This window comes from Bos indicus, chromosome 13, assembly GCF_029378745.1.
Source record: "Bos indicus isolate NIAB-ARS_2022 breed Sahiwal x Tharparkar chromosome 13, NIAB-ARS_B.indTharparkar_mat_pri_1.0, whole genome shotgun sequence".
Lineage (NCBI taxonomy): Eukaryota > Metazoa > Chordata > Mammalia > Artiodactyla > Bovidae > Bos > Bos indicus.
In genome coordinates, this window is record NC_091772.1 from 63241689 (window position 1) to 63258682 (window position 16994).

A 16994-nucleotide genomic window follows, 5' to 3' on the forward strand; every position below is an offset into this window, starting at 1 on the left:
CTCAGGCCCTACCTTTGGCAGTTTATTTCTTAGCTCCTAGGTGGCAGCAGCGCCCCCTCCAAAGCACGTAGGGGCTGAGGGGTCCCTTGGCTCCTCACTCACAACTATCCTGCCCCAATAGCCACAGAGAGGTTTGATGCATCCAGAACAGTTATTTTAGATCATGACCCATGGAAACCCCCCTGAGGAAGGGGTTTATAACTCACTTTTGAAAACGCAGAATCCTGGGTCTTAGCCTAAAACCCTCTGTGATCAGAAACTCTAACCAGAGCCAGAGAACCATCTTCCCTGGTGGCTTAGACAGTAAAGCGTCTGTCTACAATGCGGGAGACCTGGGTTCGATCCCTGGGTCGGGAAGATCCCCTGGAGAAGGAAATGGCTATCCACTCCAGTACTATTGCCTGGAAAGTCCCATGGACAGAGGATCCGGGTAGGGACCCTGGTAGGGCTCCATGGGGTCTCAAAGAGTCGGACACGACTGAGCAGCTTCACTTCACCCTCGCGTCCAGCATTGCCTTCCCCGTCTCCAGCTAGCAGGGGGCAAGCACACCAGGCTCCCTGGGAGGCAGGGGGGAGAAAAGGGGCCTTGACCGGTGCTTTCTTATTTATCTTCACCACCAGCTTGCTGGGCCACATTGCCTCAGGTGCAGGAGAGGCCTCTGAGGCTCGAGATGAGACAGGACGGGATTCGAGACGACTGTCGGGCACAATCTAATCACGGAGTTTCCCTGAAGAGGACATCCCTCAGACATCTGTGTGTGGGCCTGCGGCTGGAGCTCAGAGCAGGGCTGACTTCCCCACATCCTCAGGAGAGGGTGTGATGCGGTGGGAGGGATGAGTGAGGCAGCCTTGCACAGCAGAGGGGGTGAGGGCAGTAAGTGTACCTGGCCCAGCCGTCAGAAGGGCCAGGGGAGGGACTGGTGGGGACAGGAAGTCTCAGAGGAGGAAGTAGCCTTTGACACAGAGTGTTTGATGTATGGGTAGATAGAAGAAGGCATGTCAGGCAGAGCAGGGCATGAGCAAAGACATTGAGGTGTGACAGTGATTGAGGCCTGGGGCTGGTGTGTGGTCCAGGGTGACAGAGATTTGGGGGAAATGGGTCAGTCACGATAATCACTAATTGCTTCAAACCTCCATGTGATGGAAGCTGTGTTGTAACCCTTCTGTGTCACATCAGTTCAGCCCCATCAGGTGAGAATTGTCACTTTCCTTATTTCACAGATGAGGTAACAAAGGTCGAGAGAGGCAGAGTTTTGTGCCCAAACACACACAGGAAGTCAGAGTTGGGATTCAAGCTGGGGGGCCTGCTTCCATGTATGCTTAGCCACTCTGCTCTACTGATGGGTCAATTGAAATATGGGTCAATGTCAAATCAGAGAGAGCCTTGGATGTTGGCTTAAGGAATTTTACTCTCTACAATGAATATATTCTCTATTCTCTATAATGAAAGCATCATGGGTAGCATTAAACATTTAAAAAAAAATTGTAACAGTTATAGTAAAAAATGTGAACAACCACATCTCCATCTTAATACAACTGTTTAATTATACTTCTCTTTTTTTCCTGTCAATGTACGCACGCATGCACTTATCAATAATCATGAGGACTAAAGTTGACTAGGCACTTACATCATGCCTGGTGTGCCCTAAGCACTTTAAGGTGAGTGCTACTTTTAATCACATTTTACAGCTAGGATGAGGCAAGGTTAAGCAGCCCCAAGTCACACAGCAGTAAGTGGCAGAGCCAGGCCCCCAAACAAGGGCCATATTAAGATCAGGTCTAATACTTAAAAGATGTAGAGTTGGACTGCAGGTGAGGAGGCTGGGGCAATATTGGGGTTCTCGTAGCTAAATCTGTCCTAGGTTGGCATATGGGAGACGGGCCCAGAGAGGGGAAGGCCCACGGTCAAGGGTCACTCAAAGTTGATAACAGAGCTTCTGTAGGACAGGGTGTAGTAGAAAGAGGAACTAACCTTGGCATCCAGGGTTGTCAAATCCAGATTGTGGCATCAGGCAGATCTGGGTTTGAATCCTGGCGCTGCCTCTTCCCAGCTGTGTAACTGGCAAGTTACTTCACCTCTCTGAACCTTGGGGTCCTCATATGTCAAATGGGAAGAATGCTATTAATAGCACCTACCCAATGAGATTTTTGTTGCAACTCAGAAAATTGAGCTAAAACAGAGATCACAAACTGGCAGCCTAAAGGCTGATAGACTTTGACTTTCACAGTGTTTGGAAAAAATGTTATGAAATTCAAGACCTACAATCATGAAAAGTAAGAGGCATTCCCTCTGTGTCAGGAACAAGACCATGGTGCCTGCTGTCATGACTTCAACATTATGTAGGAGGCCTAGCCAACAGCAAGACAAATAATATAAAAATTTACTGCATTCCTGTACTCCAGAAGTGATTAGAAAATATAATTTAAATTTGGGAGATTTCACATAAAAATCCAAGTTTCTGAGTTCTTTTAAAAAATGGGAGGGAATTCCCCTGAAACCCACTGGTTAACGGACTCTGCACTTTCACTGCTGAGGATGTGGGTTCAATCCCTGGTTGGGGAACTAAGAGCCCTCAAGCCGCAAAGCACAGCCAAAAAAAGAAAAGAAAAGAAAAATGGGGTATCTGGCCCTAAGGGGCAGCAGTCAAGTGGAGCTCATCCTTTCAGGTGAGCACTTATGTTACATGTGTCTCAAAAGTGGAAAAGCAAGATGGCCAGGCAGGGCCACATGATTTTTCATGTTCCTGGCCCACTTTACTCATTCATCTTATTTATAGACTCTGGGTATATGACTTTGACCCTGGTGGCTCAGATGTAAAGAATCTGCCTGCAATGCAGGAGACCTAGGTTTGATCCCTGGGTTGGAAAGATCCCCTGGAGAAGGGAATGGCAACCCACTCCAGTATTCTTGCCTGGAGAATTCCGTGGACAGAGGAGCCTTGCGGGCTACAGTCCATGGGGTCAAAAAGAGTCAGACACGACTAGACGACTAAGCACACACACATGTGACTTTGAGGAACCCTGGAAATCTTTCTTCCTCTTCCAGTTTTCTCTAAGCCAGAGCTACCCTCAGTTTCTCTATCAATAAACGTGGGGAGTTCAGTCATGGCTTTACTGACTGGTTACTAAGCGCCACACCCTGTGCTCTGTACCTTATTTGCATGTTACTGGAGTCCTTAAGACACCCCTTGGAAGCAAGCTCTCCTGTCATATCCATTTTACAGGTGGGGAAACAAAGGCTCAGAGAGGTATAGCAGCTTGCCCAAGGACTCACTGCTGGAATGTGTAGAGCTGGGCCTCCAGTCTAGGACTGATAGACTCCAGAGCTCCTGCCTAGTCTGAGGATTTCTAAAGGTCTTGCCAGCTCTGATGAGATGATTATTTTTAGAACCACTTCTCTGAGGCTCCAATCAGAGCTCAGCCACACTATCCTCTCCAGGCCACCAGCCTCTCCTGCATGGATGACTGTATCATCAGCCTTCTCTCTGGCATCATCTGCTTTCTCTCTTTCCCCACCACGATCCCCACCAGTTTGACCACAAGAGCCCAAGTGATCTTTCTAGAGCCTGATCAGATTATGGTGCTTTCCTGTTGAAAACCCTCCAATGGCTTCCAATCCCATCCAGAATGAACTCTACGGTTTTCCCTGTAGATTTCCAGGTTCTATGATGCAGACCTTGTCCCCTACCACTCTTCTTCTTTCACTCCACTCCAGCCACACCTGCCCTCTAGCTGTTCCTCTCTCATATAAACTAGTTTTGTTGCAGGAAGGTGGACCCCTTCCAGGGCCCAAAAACTGGGCTCTTGTCTAACACTCAGAAATGAATTGTCCAAGGAGACACATGTGCTGACAAAACAAGAGATTTTATTGGGAAAGGACTCCCGGGTGGAGAGCAGTAGGGTAAGGGAACCCAGGAGAACAGCTTTGCCACTTGCAGTCTCGGATTTTATGATGGGATTCATTTCCAGGTTGTCTTTAGCCAATCGTTCTGACTCAGAGCTCTTCCTGGTGGTGCACGCCTTGTTCAGCCTAGATAGATGCCAGAGAGAAGGATTCTGGGATATGGTCGGACATGCGGTGTCTCCTTTTGATCTTTCCTGAACTCTCCGGTTCAGTTCAGTTCATTTGCTCAGTCGTGTCTGACTCTTTGCGACCCCGTGAATTGCAGCCTCCCTGTCCATCACCAACTCCCGGAGTCTACTCAAACTCATGTTCATCGAGTCGGTGATGCCATCCAGCCATCTCATCCTCTGTCATCCCCTTCTCCTCTTGCCCCCAATCCCTCCCAGCATCAGAGTCTTTTCCAATGAGTCAACTCTTCGCATGAGGTGGCCAAAGTACTGGAGTTTCAGCTTTAGCATCATTCCTTCCAAAGAAATCCCAGGGCTGATCTCCTTCAAAATGGACTGGTTGGATCTCCTTGCAGTCCAAGGGACTCTCAAGAGTCTTCTCCAACACCACAGTTCAAAAGCATCAATTCTTCAGCACTCAACTTTCTTCACAGTCCAACTCTCACATCCATACATGACCACTGGAAAAACCATAGCCTTGACTAGACGGACCTTTGTTGGCAAAGTAATGTCTCTGCTTTTCAATATGCTATCTAGGTTGGTCATAACTTTCTTTCCAAGGAGTAAGCATCTTTTAATTTCATGGCTGCAGTCACCATCTGTAGTGATTTTGGAGCCCAGAAAAATAAAGTCTAACACTGTTTCCACTGTTCCCCCATCTATTTCCCATGAATTGATGGGACCAGATGCCATGATCTTCGTTTTCTGAATGTTGAGCTTTAAGCCAACTTGTTCACTCTCCTCTTTCACTTTCATCAAGAAGCTTTTTAGTTCCTCTTCACTGTCTGCCTAAGGGTGGTGTCATCTGCATATCTGAGGTTATTGATATTTCTCCTGGCAATCTTGATTCCAGCTTGTGCTTCCTCCAGCCCAGAGTTTCTCATGATGTACTCTGCATATAAGTTAAATAAGCAGAGTGACAACTCTCCAGTTGGTGGTGGCTTATTAGTTCCGTGTTCCTTACCAGCACCTCCTGTCATAAAACAACTCATGCAAATGGTTACTATGGTGCCTGGCCAGAGTGAGTGGTTTCAGTCAGTGTGCTTCCCCTAACAGTTTCTGCCTTGGGGCCTCTTTCTAGAATGCTCTTTCCCCAGATTTTCCTATAGCTGGCTCCTTCCCTCTATTCACTGTTGTCCAAAAGTCATTTCTGCAGAGAGGTCTTCCCTGGCCAATCTGTTTAAAATAAACCCCACCCACTCCCATTATTCTCTGGTCCCTTACCCTGCTTCATTTTTATTCATCTTTGACATTATATTAGACATTCCTTTATTGTCTGTTCCCCTCATTAGAAGCCCACAAGTTCAAGGACTTTTGTCTGTTTTGTTCACTGGTATATCTACAGTGCCCAGAACTTCCCTGGAATTGCTTGATCAATATTTGTTGAGATACTCTGAGAAAACAAGGTCCCCTCCACAATCCCCTCCTCCCACCTCACAGAGGCCAAGTTTCCCCAGTAAGAATCCTCCATGTAGGCTGAGAGAGAGCTGGGAGGTAATGTCTGATATGAAGGGCTCTTTCCTTTGTCTTAAAAGGGAGCTGAGAATATCTGGGACAAATGAAAAGGCGGTGGCTTGGAAGTCTCAGTTGACAGAGCAGGTATCCTGCCTGGCCCAGGAGAACTGGTTGGACTGATTTTATCACCCCTGGGGAGGAGGGAGTGACAGTAGCAGCTGCAGATGCTCCCAACCCCCAGGGTTGCCAGCAAGTGCCCTGCGGGTTCTCAGGACCTGGAGGGGGTTGGTGTCACGGAGTTTAGCAGTTCTGCATCAGGGGTGGGGGTGACCCCCTCGACTGGCCAAGGGTGGCTGGCGTATGGTTCGTCACAGAAGCTGAGGCAGGAGGTCAAGGCCCAACTTCATTGTGTTGAATCACAGAGAGTGAACTGAAGCCCAGAGAGGGGAAGGGTCTTCTCAGGCTCACTAAGTTCAGATCCAGCTCTCCTGACCTGAAAGATCATAGTGACTCCGGCGAGCCTGAGGTTCTTTGTTGGGAAAGAATTCGGAGACAAGCAGAGAAGTTAAGAAAGTAAAGTGAAAGTTTATTTAAGCAAAGATATACTCTCAGAGGCAGAGGGGGCAGACAGGTGAAGAACTGCTGCCCTAAGCCTCTTTGGCAATCTGGTTACGAGGGGCCTACAAGTGAAGGGGTGGAATATTCACTGGGGAAGGAGGAGTTTGGGGGTTGGCTTCCCTGACTTTCATGGTTGGTGATGCCATCCAACCATCTCATACTCTGTCGCCTCCTTCTCATCCTGCCTCAGTCTTTCCCAGCATCAGGGTCTTTTCTAATGAGTTGGCTCTTTGCAGCAGGTGGCCAAAGTATTGGAGTTTCAGCTTCAGCACCAGTCCTTCCAATGAATATTCAGGACTGATTTCCTTTAGGATTGACTGGTTTGATCTCCTTGCAGTCCAAGGGACTCTCAAGAGTCTTCTTCAGCACCACAATTCAAAGGCATCAAGTCTCCGGTGCTCCATCTTCTTTATGGTCCAACTCTCACATCCATACATGACTACTGGGAAAAACATAACTTTGACTAGACGGATCTTTGTCAGCAAAGTGATGTCTCTGCTTTTTAATACGCTGTCTAGGTTCGTCATAGCTTTTCTTCTAAGGAGCAATAATCTTTTAATTTCATGGCTGCAGTCACCATCCGCAGTATATGTCACCATACGTAGTCACAAATTGTTTTTTTTCTTGTGCTGAAGATATTTTCAAAGAGCAATCCCAGACCCCCCCAAAAAAAACCCTGACCTAAATCTGACTCCCTCACATTGTTATTCATGGGCACCTAGTCCCCCTGAACCACCTGAAACCACGCTGGCAGCTCACCATAGCGGTCGCTTGACTCCCACTCTGAATTGAGGAACGTACACTTGAACTTTAAAACAGATTCTCTTCGGGAAGGAGACCCACAGGGCAACCTGCTTGGCAGAGTGGCTGCCAAGGCATTGTTTGGCGTGAATATTAATGACCCAAGAGCTGCCACTGGTCATGGGACATTCGGGAGCTTCAGGAGCACTGAGGGCCAGCGCAGGCATCCAGAACATGGGACTAAAAGGTGGGCTCCGAGGCTGAAGGCAGAGACCCTCAGGGAGACAGTGTCGCCAGCACGAGGCATGGGAATGTGTGTCCCTCTGGTCTGTGAGATCCAGGGCCTTATGCACCAGACACACAATATCACCGTAGGTCAGAGGTTCCAACAAAGGAGCCCGCAGAGGGGCATGGAAGGAGGATGGCCCTATCTCTGGTGGCCATCTTGAAAAGGCCAAGTGTAGGTTTTGCTTTGCCTGTTTTTCTACTTTGTGTAAATGGAATCACGCAGGCTTTTGTGTCTAATTTCTTTCAGTCAGCATAATATATGCAAGCTATTCAAGTGATTGCAAGTCAGGTGGCCCATTCTTTTCACGTAGTTCTTAATGAGCTAATACTGAGGTAGGAGGTGGATGGGCCCCTGGGCTGGACAGTTGGTGTTTGTTAAGCAGAGTTAAATTCAAAGTTTGTTCTCAGCCAGACACTCCAAGGACAAAGCTAGTGTCAGAAGCTGAGCTTTGCTTAAGTAGAGATAGAGTGCCCACTCCTGAGGTCAAAGAAGACTTCCCTATCTGCACATGCGCAGGAAGGCTTTTGGGGGGTTGAAAAGGGAGGTAATCCCACCCATAATAAATGTGGGCATGTGCCCAAAGTGTTTTGAGGTAGGATACATCTTAGAGAAAATTTGTGTATGCATCTTGGGGAGGGTGCGTCAACCAGTTAGGTGTGAAGAAGGAAACAAGATAATTGGCCAAATGTAAACAAAGACCTTGAAGCACCGTCTTATATAAGTGACTTGAATATTTATTTGGCTGTGCCGGGTCTACATTGTGGCATGCCATGATCTTTAGTTACGGCATGCGTACTCTTAGTTATGGCAATGTGGGATCTAGTTCCCTGATCAGGGATCCAACTTATGCTCCCTGCATTGGGAGCACAGAATCTTAGCCACTGGACCACCAGGGACCTTCCCTATATGAGTGATTTAAATGACCTTTTTACTGTGCTCCTCGTTCCGGACACCTGTGGGTGTATGTACCTGCCTAGCTTCTGACTTACTGTGCTCCTCCTCTTTGGAGAGAAGGCCCATATCCTTTCTCTCTGGGTACGTATTTCTGCCTTGCTTCTGTCTTAAACAAACTGTTTCTCTGTGTGCTCTCCCACATGTTATGCTATGTCTCTAATAATAAACTTTCCTATTTTCACAGTTTTTTGCCTCCTTGAAATAGTCTTGCTTTCAAGCTTGGTAAAGAGTTAGGGCCCTTTGCTTCTAGCCTCTAGTCCCTGGTGGTCTAATGGATAGGATTCCTGGGTTTTCATCCAGGTTACCCAGTTCAGTTTCTGGGCAGGGAACTAAGATCTCTCTTCAGGACTGCTCACTGCTCACTGCTCTCCCTCTGAGATCAATAACAGTCGGCCTCAGTTTGAAAAAGCTATGCATTTGCCCAAGAGACCAGAGACCAGAAAAAATGAAGACTAGGGAAGCCCAGTATTGCCCTGAGAATCTCTACCAAGGCAGCTGAATCCTCAGCCATGATGGCAGCTACCTTGCCCATGTCACCACCTCCCATCTCAAACACTATGCAGACATAATGAATTGATCTCAGCATATTTTTACAAAATATCCTGAAGCAGACTCAGACTTCTTCTCAACCCAATAACCTGAGTGACCCATACCAATTGATTGTGGTTGGTATTAAAGATTAAGTGTTCTGCTATCATATCCCCAAGATGTTTTTCTGGGCTCCCAGAGTTATGACATGAGGGGCTCTGATAGCATCCATGGTTTTCCCCACAGCAATATGAGACTGGTGGTGGTGAGGTCTACAGAGTCTGCTCGTTCATATATTCTCTGGGTCATGGCTCAAACCCAGCAAGTGTTTGCTACCTGTGTGTCTGGTTACAGCATGACTTAGCTAAGAGAGGAGCGGATGATTGCTTAGACATGGAGGGGTTGCTCTACTCATTAGATGACTTGACGGAAACTTCCCTGTTTCTGTTTTTTATTTTGATAAAAATATTGTCGTTGTTGTTTAGTCGCTCAATAGTGTCTGACTCTTTTGTGACCTGATGCACTGTAGCCCACTAGGCTTCTCTGTCCCTGGGGTTTCCCAGGCAAGAATACTCGAGTGTGTTGCCATTTCCTTCTGCAGGGGATCTTCCAGACCCAGGGATCAAACCCATGTCACCTGAATTGCTGGCAGATTCTTTACAACTGGCAAAGCTTGTTAAAATACTGCAATGTCTCAATTACAAAACAAACTCAAGTCTGGCTTATGTTTCACAATTTATGTTGCTGAGAATTCTTGACAATTCTAGCATGTCTCTTACATTTGAAAAAGTGTTTCCAACCTAGAAAGTTGGGTGAGATGGACTTTCTCATCCTCTGGGAATAGTTACCTGTAGGTGGAGGCTGGGGTTGTAGCAGATTACAGCAACAAAACATCAAGGACCACATTCAAAGCTTGTTTTTGTCTATATGTAGATAAGTCTGGGGAGGAGACAAGACTCATATGTGAAATAATAGAGGAGAAGTTCCATTAAGCTCTCATTTATCTGAAACTCTGTTCCTAGGCAACAGAGTCCAGCAAGTGATTAAAAAAAAAAAAAGAAGTTTTTCTTCATAGGCGAGCACTTCAGTTCCTCATTCAGAACAGGTTTACTCAGAACTGGTTTACTAATGCAAAAGACTGGAAGCAGCAAATTAGATTGGTGGGCTTGAGGGAAATATTGGCTACTAGACTCACTGCTAATACACAGAGAAGTGATTCTTGACAGCAACAGACAGAGGAAAACAATGATATGTGAACCCATAACCAGTTGGCCTTTGTAATGAATGGGCAAAAAAATAAAAACAACCCTCAATACTTCTGCTACTTTTGAAAGTTTTGAGTCTTCTTCTGGTTTAATTGCTATTGTGCATAACAGTACTCTTGCCTGGCAAATCCCATGGACAGAGGAGCCTGTAGGCTGCAGTCCATGGGTTCATGAAGAGTCGGACACGACTGAGCGACTTCACTTTCACTTTTCACTTTCATGCATTGGAGAAGGAAATGGCAACCCACTCCAGTGTTCTTGCCTGGAGAATCCCAGGGACGGGGGAGCCTGGTGGGCTGCCATCTCTGGGGTCGCACAGAGTCAGACACGACTGAAGCGACTTAGTAGCAGCAGCAGCAGCATAATGATGACCTAGAATAAAATACACATTTCTGAGCATGTACTGTGCTAGGCCTATGCTAAGTAAGCATCTAACACACCCTATCTTACACAAGCTCAGAGGTGGTCCTGTTGTTATCTCCAGTTAACAGTTTTGGAAAGGCACGCACACAGAGGAAGGGAGGTAAAGTGTCCAAGTAAGTATTCAAGGAGTGTTCTGAACCTTTGCAGTCCAGCTTTGCTGTTAGCCTCTACTAGGTTTCAAAGAATCACTTAGGTGAATAAAGCATAGAAAGGCATTGCAGGTAGAGGAACAGCATACGTGAATACATGGCTAGTAAGTTAAACTAGTCAGTCACTCAATTTCTGAGTCTTGGTTGTTGCTGTTCAGTTGCTAAGTTGTACCCAAAGGTTTGCGAACTCCTTGGACCGTAGCCCACCAGGATCTTCTGTCCATGGGATTCTCCAGGCAAGAATGCTAGAGTAGGTTGCCATTTCCTCCTCCAGGGGATCTTCTCTAACCAGTGATTGGCCTTGTCTGTTGTTTAGCAGGTGGATTCTTTACTACTGAGGCATCAGGGAAACGTGAGTCTTGCTGCTGCTGCTGCTGCTAAGTTGCTTCAGTCGTGTCCAACTCTGTGTGACCCCGTAGATGGCAGCCCACCAGGCTCCCCCGTCCCTGGGACTCTCCAGGCAAGAACACTGGAGTAGGTTGCCATTTCCTTCTCCAATGCATGTAAGTGAAAAGTGAAAGTGAAGTCACTCAGTCGTGTCCGACTCTTAGTGACCCCATAGAGTGCAGCCTACCAGGCTCCTCCGTCCATGGGATTTTCCAGGCAAGAGTACTGGAGTGGGGTGCCAACACTGTTACCCACCTACAAAATAGTAAGTCCTAAAGGAGATCAGTCCTGGGTGTTCATTGGAGGGACTGATGTTGAAGCTGAAATCCCAATACTTTGGCCACCTGATGCGGAGAGCTGATTCATTTGAAAAGACCCTGATGCTGGGAAAGATTGAGGGCAGGAGAAGGGTACGACAGAGGATGAGACGGTTGGATGGCATCGCCGACACAATGGACATGGGTTTGGGTGGCCTCCGGGAGTTGGTGATGGACAGGGAGGCCTGGTGTGCTGCCCTTCATGGGGTCGCAAAGAGACTAAGCGACTGAACTGAACTGAACTGAAAATAGTAAGAGTATTATCTCACACAAGCTTGTGATAATTAAATGTGATAATCCAAGTAAAGCACTTCACAATGCTTGGATCATAGAAAGTGCATAACGTTAATTACTGTTTTATAAAATATTCTTACTTCTCTTCCTGTTTTTCTACCCCCTCCCAACAAAATTATTTGCAAGGAGACTACATTTCCCAGCATGCCACCCCGCCCTTTGATCCTAGCTAGACCAAAAAGACGCGCCGCCGAGTGTCTTCAGCCGGAAGACTATAGCCTCCCGGCATGCAGCGCGCCTCCTTCCATTAGCTTTGAAGCACGGCCGGCGCGTTGCCCACCGGGAGTTGTAGTCAGCGGCGTGTTTCCCTGACGCCTGCCGGGCCGGGCGTGGGGGCCTGTGGGAGGTGGCGCGGCCGGGCCCAGCTGCGGGGCGGAGGTGGAAGAGAGGCCTGCGACGGCAGGGAGCGGCGGGGAGAGGAGCGGGCGCCCGAGCCGAGCCGAGCCGGAGTGGACGGCGTAGGCCGGCGCGGCTAGCAGCAACCATGTCGGTGTTCGGGAAGCTGTTCGGGGCTGGAGGGGGTAAGGCCGGCAAGGGCGGCCCGACCCCCCAGGAGGCCATCCAGAGGCTTCGGGACACAGAGGAGATGCTAAGTAAGAAGCAGGAATTCCTGGAGAAGAAGATCGAGCAGGAGCTGACGGCTGCCAAGAAGCACGGCACTAAAAACAAGCGCGGTGAGTCGGCCGGGCCCCCTCAGACTCCCTTGGCCGGACTCCACCTTCGTCAGACTTGCTCCAGTGTTTGCTCGGATCCTGGAACTCTTTCTTACCTTGTCAGACTCCCTTCCTTGCCTTTCTGGTTCCGGGACCCCTCCCCATCCGACTGCCTTCAGTGTCTCCCGGAGCCTTGGACTCCTGCATCATCACACTGTCATTCCAGCCCTCTCGTCTCAGGCTCTCCGCACTCTGCCAGGCCCCTTCAGACCCTAATTTCACAGCTCTTCTTCCTCTTCTTCCGCTTGCACTCTGTTCTTTCTCTTCCGCCTTTTCCTCCTCCCTCTTGCCTGCCCTCACCCCCCCCCCCACCCCCCTTCGCAGATACTGCCGTCGCCTCCTTGGCTCCTTTCAGCCCTCCATCCCAACACTTGTGTCCTTCCTGGTCCCACCCCTGCTCTCTCCCGATTCCTTTGTGGAGTCCATGAGCTGTCCCTGGTCTCTCCCCATCTCCTGACTCAGAATTCTCCTTGAGAAGCCTAAATGGAGAGGAAAGGGAACTGGGGGAGAAGAGACTCCCTGGTTCCAGTTCTGTTCACTTGCTGAGTGAACTTCAGCAAGTTACTTTTCTTCTTGAGCCTCATTTCCCCCATCCATCAGCCAGGGTTTGCCCTCTGTAGGCCTAAAGTGCCTTCCAGCTCTTGTGATTCACTTCTTGTTGCTTTATCAGAGTTTCACGTAGCGCAAGCCTTCACCCGGTGACTCACCGCTTCGCGATCCCTGTGTGCCAGAAGTAAGGATTCCTTGCCTCCAATGGCCCTGACTCCTCCCCCAGTCCCCACTACTGTGGTTCTGGGCGGGGCTGTTGAACTCTGAGGCACTTTACTTACTGTTGTGTGGCTTTCTGGGCAAGTGGTTTGTATTCCTCTTAAGTCAAGTGAATGTAAAAAAGCTTTAATAACTATGAAGCAATTTAGAAATATTTGATTTTTGTCGTTGTTATGGCAATAGGAGGATGAACCATAGCATGACAACCCTTCCCCTGAGAAGCGGGAAAGGTGAGAGGGGTTTAGGAGCTTTACAAACAAGTATTTAACTGAGAAATCTGCAAGTCACTAGCTTTGTGACCTTGAGCTAGTGAATTTACCTCTGAAAGGAAGATCGTGGATTTACAGTGCCCAGCATATAGTAGGGGTTAATTAGATGTTTTCATCATTCTAACAGAGGAGCAGAATAACGCATCCTGAGGATACTCCTTTGCTGATGATAGTCAACAGATAGTCTGGAAATTCTTTTGGGGGGCTTACTACATGCATGGTATTCAGAGGGTGAACAGAACCAGCTTCCACTCTCATGAGGGAGAAGACAGGAATATAGGTGAAGTAAATATTGTCTAGTGGTGGAAAGTGCTAAAAAAAAAAACCAAAAGGGATTGGGAGTGATGGGTAGGAAGGGGTGCCACTTTAGATAAGGTGGTCAGGGAAGTCCTCTTGGAAAAGGTCAAGTTTGAACTGAACCTTGAGAAGCTACTAGTTCTGTAGAAGTCTAGGGGAGAAGCCTTCCAGGCAAGCAGACAGCAGTGGAAAAGGCCCAGAGATCAGCCTCTTTTAAGCAACAGAAGACCTCTGTTTATGGAATACAGTGACTGAAGAGAGTGGTATAATGCAAGTGGGTGTGGAGTGGACTTTGAACTTCCTGGTGAAGAGTTTAGATTTTATTCCAAGTGGATGGAAAACTGTTGGAGGGTAATTATGGCTGTCCTAATCATTCACATCATTTTAAAAACACCATCGGGCCTCTCTCTTTGGAAAATAGACCTGTTGGGGGGGGGGGGGGGCGGGTGAGAATGGGAGAGGGGAGACGGGTGAGGGCAGAGGCAGCTGGGCATTTGCAGCTTGGACTCCAGTTGTAGTTCCGGAGTTGGAAAGCAGGGTTAGATTTTGCTGTCTTTAGCATTTTTCTTTCATGACTCTCCCTCATTCAGGATCCTCTGTTGTTCACAGAGGTAGTGAGTCGGTGTTTTGACCAGTCTGCATTTGGGGAGGGCTTTGCCCATTGCTGGGCGGAGGAGGGCATTAGTTTACATCATCTCCCATCTGAGAGGGCAGGTCTCCTGTGGTCTTTCGGTCTGGAGCTAGTTTTGTTTCTGCAGTTCTAGAGGTGATTGAATTGGCTTGCAGGAGGCTTGGAGAGAGATTGCCAGCCAACTATGAGACTACCAGGCTCAGCCAGCTGTGAGAACATTTTGGAAAGCAGTCTGCTTTCTTGAGTTTACCTGAGAGGACAGGAGCTATCTCCCCTTCTTTTTAGTGTCCTCCGGGGGAAAGGTTGTATTTGCTTATAGGGGCAGTGCTATGAGGTGTTAACACCACAACCTGTCATTCATTTAGTCACTGATTGACTCGAACTGAGCTGGGACTTGGAAGAGATGAAAATACACTGTGCCTGCCCTCCTTTTGGAAGTTGTGTGTGGTGGTGTGTGTATGTGTGTGTTTTTTTTTTTTTTTTAGTTTGTGTGTGAGAGAGAGGATGAGGAGGAGAGAGGAGGAAGAGTGGGAAAGGAAGGAGGAAAGAACACCGAAGACTCTTGTCTGGAGGGCGAAGGGCAAAAGCAGCTTGGTTGAGGACAGAAATGTGAAGTGATCAGCAAGGGGATTGGGGAGCCCCAAGTGAGAGCATCCCCTAGTGGGAGTCTGTGGGGCAGGAGAGCAGATGGGTAACCCTTGGGAGTGACCTGTAGCCTTGAGACTTTGACCTGGAGATGGTCAGGAGCATTGGCTGTCTTAAAGCAGAAGAGATCGGTCAGCTTGGATTTCTGAAAGAGCAGTATCAATAAAGGAAGGAATGTCCGCTGACCGGGGAGGGACCGGGGGCAGGAGTCCAGTAAAGGGTCAGGGTGAGTCTCATGGACAGTGCATTTGAGCTAGCTTCATCATGAACCGTGTCTTGGGCAGGTCACTCTGTACCTCAGATTCCTCCTCTTATCAGTAGGGGTACTAGTATCTACCTTATTGGATTAATTTATGATATGCATGTAAAGTTCTTAGTAGAATGCCTGCCATACAGTGACCAATCAATGGCAGCCATTATTACAAGGAGACTCCAGGTGGGAACAAAGGGCCTAGAGAAGCATGGAGGACCTGACAGGAAGTAATAAACATCAGAGACTTTTCTGAAGGAGAATCAGAAGGCTGGTGCTTGATCACAACTGTGGGCACGATGAAGGAGAGGGAGGAGTTGAAGGTGATTCCTAAGTTGACAGCTCAGACAGTGGGTGGATGGTGATGCCATTAATCAAGTTTGGAAACACAGAGGAGGGGCAGTACTTCCTAACTGAGTCCTTTGACATTTGTGAAACTCCTTTTTCCTCATGAGTCTCATGATATTTCCTTGAGACTGAGCTCCATGAGACAGGATATGTTAGTCATGTTCATTACTGTGTCCACTGGACTGCACGGTGCTTGCAGGTAGTATTTATGCTCAGTAAGTATTTGTTAAATGAATGCAAACAGCCTTGGGGGTATGTTCTGTTAATCCTATTGTCTGGAGAGGAAACCGAGGCTGGAGAGAGGATGTAACTCGACGCAGAGACCAGGTCTGCGGGTGGCCATGGGTATCTTGTGTTCTGTTTACTCCTGTGCTGGCTGCAGGCCTCATCATGACCTTTGTCATCGCTTAGCTCATTAAACACCCACCTGTGCAAGGTGTGGTGCTGAATCGGGGGAAAAAGAAGTGAGACAGGACTAGGCCCTGCCCTGTGAAGTGTGTAACCAAACGTGGATGTTATTTTTGTGACGTACATATTAGAAAGATGACAAATGGTTCTTTGAAACAAACCTCTGCAGTTCAAGTCAATAATTTGCATCAGGCAAGTATGTTCCAATAAGTGGTTTTAGTTAGGGGCATAGAGCAAAGTTTGGATTACATTTTTTTTTTTTTTTCCAAATTTCGTTTTCTTTAGTTATGTATTGATTCTTAGGCATGTGGCAGGCTCTTAAACTGTGTCTTAGGTCCCATGCTTAACATGAGGAGCTTAGTACTGGGAATATAGAGAAAACAGATACATCCAAGGCACTTAAATATTGTCATTTTTCCTTTTCTATTAAGTGGAAATAGTATTCATCTTACATGACTATGGTGTGGATTAGCTAAGATAATATAAGAAAGAGTGTGGCACATTGTAAATATTGAGTAAGTAAACTATCCTTTACTGATAAAGTTGTTATTGATCAAACTTTTTAAAAATTTTATTTTTAATTGGAGGATAATTGCTTTACAATGTTGTGTTGGTTTCTGCCATACATCAATATGAATCAGCCATAGGTCACATATGTCCTCTCCTTCCTGAACCTCCCTCCCATCTCCCACCCCATCCAACCCCTTGATCAAACTTCTTGGGTTCAGTTGTCAAGTGGAAAAGTTCTTTCACTGAGAACTGGATGGGAACCAGAATTGCGGTGCGGGTGAACTGACAGAAATCTCCCCAGCTTAGATCTTTTTTAAACAGTGCCTGGTTGGTTTTCTCGTTAAGAAAGATGATCATATAGCAAACATTGTTTTCTTCTTAAGACATTGTAACTAGTTATGAAATAAGCTACCCTATGTGGCTCAGATTTCTCTGTTTTCCCCTTTTAATAAAAATGAAACCTGACTGTTGAAAGGATCATATTTTTAGTTTAACAAGAGACTTACATGAGATTGGGAAATGGCAGGTTGGATACCTCCGCCTACACTGCTATATTTCTCTTGGATTTATGGATGCAAATCAGTTCATTTATAGGTTCATTTGGGTTCAGTTGAAAATGTCTGGAGGCAGATAGGCCAGACGCTCATGGGAAGTAGATCTTCAT

At 47.3% G+C, this 16994-nt stretch overlaps 1 protein-coding gene and 1 long non-coding RNA gene across 2 annotated transcripts in view; one reads left to right on the top strand and one right to left on the bottom strand.

The window, feature by feature from the left end:
* Nucleotides 1-6091: 6091 nt before the first annotated feature.
* LOC139186562 (uncharacterized) lies at nt 6092-12488 on the bottom strand. Its single transcript, XR_011570195.1, has 2 exons — nt 12261-12488; nt 6092-10293 (listed from the first exon to the last, which is right to left on the bottom strand). It is a non-coding gene; the product is annotated as an uncharacterized lncRNA (long non-coding RNA).
* CHMP4B (charged multivesicular body protein 4B) overlaps nt 11839-16994 on the top strand; it is a 44798-nt gene continuing 39642 nt past the window's right edge. The window contains exon 1 of the mRNA XM_070801522.1: nt 11839-12165. Within this exon, the coding sequence (XP_070657623.1) occupies nt 11976-12165 (190 nt within the window). The 5' untranslated portion in view covers nt 11839-11975. The remainder of the gene's footprint in view (nt 12166-16994) is intronic.